Source organism: Penicillium arizonense, assembly GCF_001773325.1.
Source record: "Penicillium arizonense strain CBS 141311 chromosome Unknown PENARI_contig256, whole genome shotgun sequence".
In the NCBI taxonomy this organism is placed as follows: Eukaryota; Fungi; Ascomycota; class Eurotiomycetes; order Eurotiales; family Aspergillaceae; genus Penicillium; species Penicillium arizonense.
The window spans coordinates 1-2,913 of NW_019173533.1; the positions used below are offsets into that span (position 1 = coordinate 1).

At 46.9% G+C, this 2,913-nt stretch overlaps 3 protein-coding genes across 3 annotated transcripts; 1 reads left to right on the forward strand and 2 right to left on the reverse strand.

Annotated features, from left to right (window-relative positions):
- Positions 1–17: 17 nt before the first annotated feature.
- On the reverse strand, positions 18–272 carry PENARI_c256G10862 (uncharacterized protein; the record flags this gene model as incomplete). The annotated part of the gene is made up of 1 exon (XM_022638227.1): positions 18–272. A coding segment is annotated over one exon (255 nt), but the record flags the coding sequence as incomplete, so codon positions are not given.
- Positions 273–1,483: 1,211 nt separating this feature from the next.
- On the forward strand, positions 1,484–1,993 carry PENARI_c256G03699 (uncharacterized protein; the record flags this gene model as incomplete). The annotated part of the gene is made up of 3 exons (XM_022638225.1): positions 1,484–1,637; positions 1,690–1,839; positions 1,908–1,993. 3 exons carry the CDS (start codon positions 1,484–1,486, stop codon positions 1,991–1,993), a joined length of 390 nt encoding a protein of 129 aa, XP_022481918.1.
- A 243-nt stretch (positions 1,994–2,236) lies between these two features.
- PENARI_c256G08160 (uncharacterized protein) lies at positions 2,237–2,903 on the reverse strand (the record flags this gene model as incomplete). Its single annotated transcript, XM_022638226.1, has 3 exons — positions 2,237–2,453; positions 2,511–2,687; positions 2,758–2,903. Coding segments are annotated over 3 exons (540 nt in total), but the record flags the coding sequence as incomplete, so codon positions are not given.
- Positions 2,904–2,913: the final 10 nt, after the last annotated feature.

Genomic DNA, 2,913 nt, shown 5'->3' on the forward strand with positions numbered 1-2,913 from the left:
TTGTAAGAGCCATACTCAGCAGCCCAGGAGAGAGGGGTACGTTTGTTTTGATCGCGATCGTCAATTGGCGCACCAATATCCAGAAGTCGTAAAAGAAGCTCAGTACAATCCCCCATAGCGGCATAATGAATCAGAGACCTCTTGAAAGGGCCCCTTGGGTTGCATATGCCCTCGGATTGGACCGATATGTGAGTTGCTTCGAGGAAAGCCATGATGTTCTCGTCCAGCGCATTCATCTGGATATTTTTGAGGCGCTTGAATTCACCATCCATGGTTGTGGTGGATTGAGAGGACATGGTCTTTACACACTTCGAAAAAGCCAAAGGCCAGGGTCGCGAGAGCCCATGACCAAGCTGGGGGATGATAGGCTATATAGTAATGGTGGGAGAGGATGTCCCATATCTCCCAAAGTATAAAATATGGATATGCTTTTTGCCATCAATGTGCTTTTTGGCGGGTTCTATTTCATTTTAGTGATGCAGGATGCTACTTGGATGCACAGGAGTAAAGTTCAAGGGCATTCTGTTGTATCAGTATGTGTTTCATGGCCTCGACAAAGTGCGGCTGCCCGCCGCAACATACAGTATGCAGCGGACTGTTGGGTTGAAGAGACGAAAAGGCTAACAAAAAGCCAGAGGCAACTCACCCGCACCGTGTTGTAGTGCCTCAGAAACATGAATTGGATCTTTCAACACAGTGTGTTGTGGGGACCAAGGCTGGGTCGGCCTACTTCCGGAACAAGACCGCCGACCACACACACGGCCTGATACGCCTCGTAATTGGATACATGGGTCCTCGGTTATGAATAGCATAGCTCTATCAGAATGGACAAAGACCAAGGTCGAAATCTATGGTTGTGCATTTCGCGCCCCGCGTTATCGTAGACGCGGCACATCACTTCGATAATGGCCTGCTACGCCACAAGTGTCCAAGTGCATATCCAGTCCTCACTTCTTCAGCCACGACGACACGCCATAAAGCTGTAACAAGCCATTGTCCTTCGGCCGGGTTGTGAGGTGTAATCTGGTGAGATGTTGTAAGGAAGTACCTCAGAACTCCGGAGCTCATCAGTTCTGAAAAGGTCGCCCGCATGTTCTAGCCCTAGATACGTCAAGGGTTATTGGGCAAGCATCAAGTTGTCTTAGCTGGCCTAAACTGATCTAACCGATTCCTGACCGCATAGTGAGCCTCAATAACCGACCATACTTGCCAAAGTGTTAATCTCCCATGCACCTCAACTTTGGTCAGCAGACTGACATTTTTAAGTCAATATGTGCCCCCTACAGGCAACCTGAAGCCTCTCAGAAATCTCAGGATAATTCTATAAAAGCCTCTGTTATCCTTCCTCGTTTTGCTTGACTACACACAACACTAAATCAATCGGGTGAGAAATACAGGACACAAGACGCAGCACACAAGATATTTTCGAATTTAAGCTCCTATAATTCCTCAGAAAACAAGGAAAATGCGTTTCTCCATCATCATGATCCTCGCTAGTGCCTATGCAAGCGGATCTCTCGCCGGCACCCTTGAGATCATTGATATTGATGGTCAATGCGCGATATGGTCCTATGACAACCATGGCTGCACGGGATCTTCGGAATTCTTTAGCAAACTTGACGGAGATGACTGTGCAAGTAAGCAAATGCCGGAGATGGAAATCAGAAAAAGGTACTAACAAAGTTGTAGATTTGCGCGTCAAGACCGGCACCCCTCAAGGTTACCCTGTGAGTGGCGTGGGGGCTTGTGGCACGGAAAAAAATTCGTCAGTTGCATGGATTGAGGTGGAACATACTGGCCTGGTCAGCTTCTTCAATTACCAAGGCGACAAGTCAGCATGTACATTGGACAACGGACTCAAGCATGGCAGCCGATGTATTGCTACTGACACGATATCCTCCACCAAGGCGTCCTCCGCTTTGACGACACCGAGTTCTTCGTCATCAATCTCGGAGTCATCGTCGACTACCTCCCAGACCGCACCTTCTTCTGATTGTTTCGCGGATTGAGGAAACGTGAAGAACAAGTGGCAAAGTGACATCACTCTCGGGATGTACCAAGCATACCCTTCACTACTTTGTAGGTGCATGGTATTTTTGGCTTCCTGTTACTTATGTTTTCAGTGTCTGATGTAATTTCCTTGAACATTATATGTACTGAGGGTAAATTAGACGGAGATGTGGACAGCAATGCATTGAGTTAAACTGGATGGGTGTTCTGATAGATTTATGCTGATTCATAGGTTGTGATTCGATTCTGCATTTTGTTCTTTAGGTTTAGTTGGGAGAGTAGTAATAGCTTGTACTTTAGCTATGCTTTGCTTTCCAATTTGGGCGCTTCTCTTGAAGATTTCCATCGATATGATAGTATTCGAGACCTTGTCCCAATCCGACGAAAAGCAAATAAGGGACTTCCCATTTTCGGAAATTTGGGCCATGGTGATTGAATATGCCCTTTGATGTTGCAGGTTAGTTTGTGCGTTATATTGTCGTCCCAGGGATTGAACATACATATAATATGACGCTTCTTGAGTTTTCCGACGGTCTTCGAGCTCGACGACAAACAGCTCGCCAATCACGGGAGCACGGGTAATGCAAATACCAATGACAGGCTCAAGAGGTATCTTGTTACCTTGAGAATCTGCCAGAATCAGTTCCGAATTCGCATGGTTTGCTTGGAGCGACTGCCTGCTTGTCCTAGCGCATTGTTTAGTCTCTCAATTTTCTTTCTTATCACTTGGACCGAGGAATCACATACAACAGATCGCCCTGTTGGGAGTAAGAAGCTATGTCGATGGAGAAACCGTGCTTGAGATTTGCGAGTTGGGGTTGGGTTGTATGCAACTCCCTGCAGTGGTATTCGACCTCTAGCACCCGCACGTAAAGTGGGTTTACGAGTGCAGCCTTGCTACTA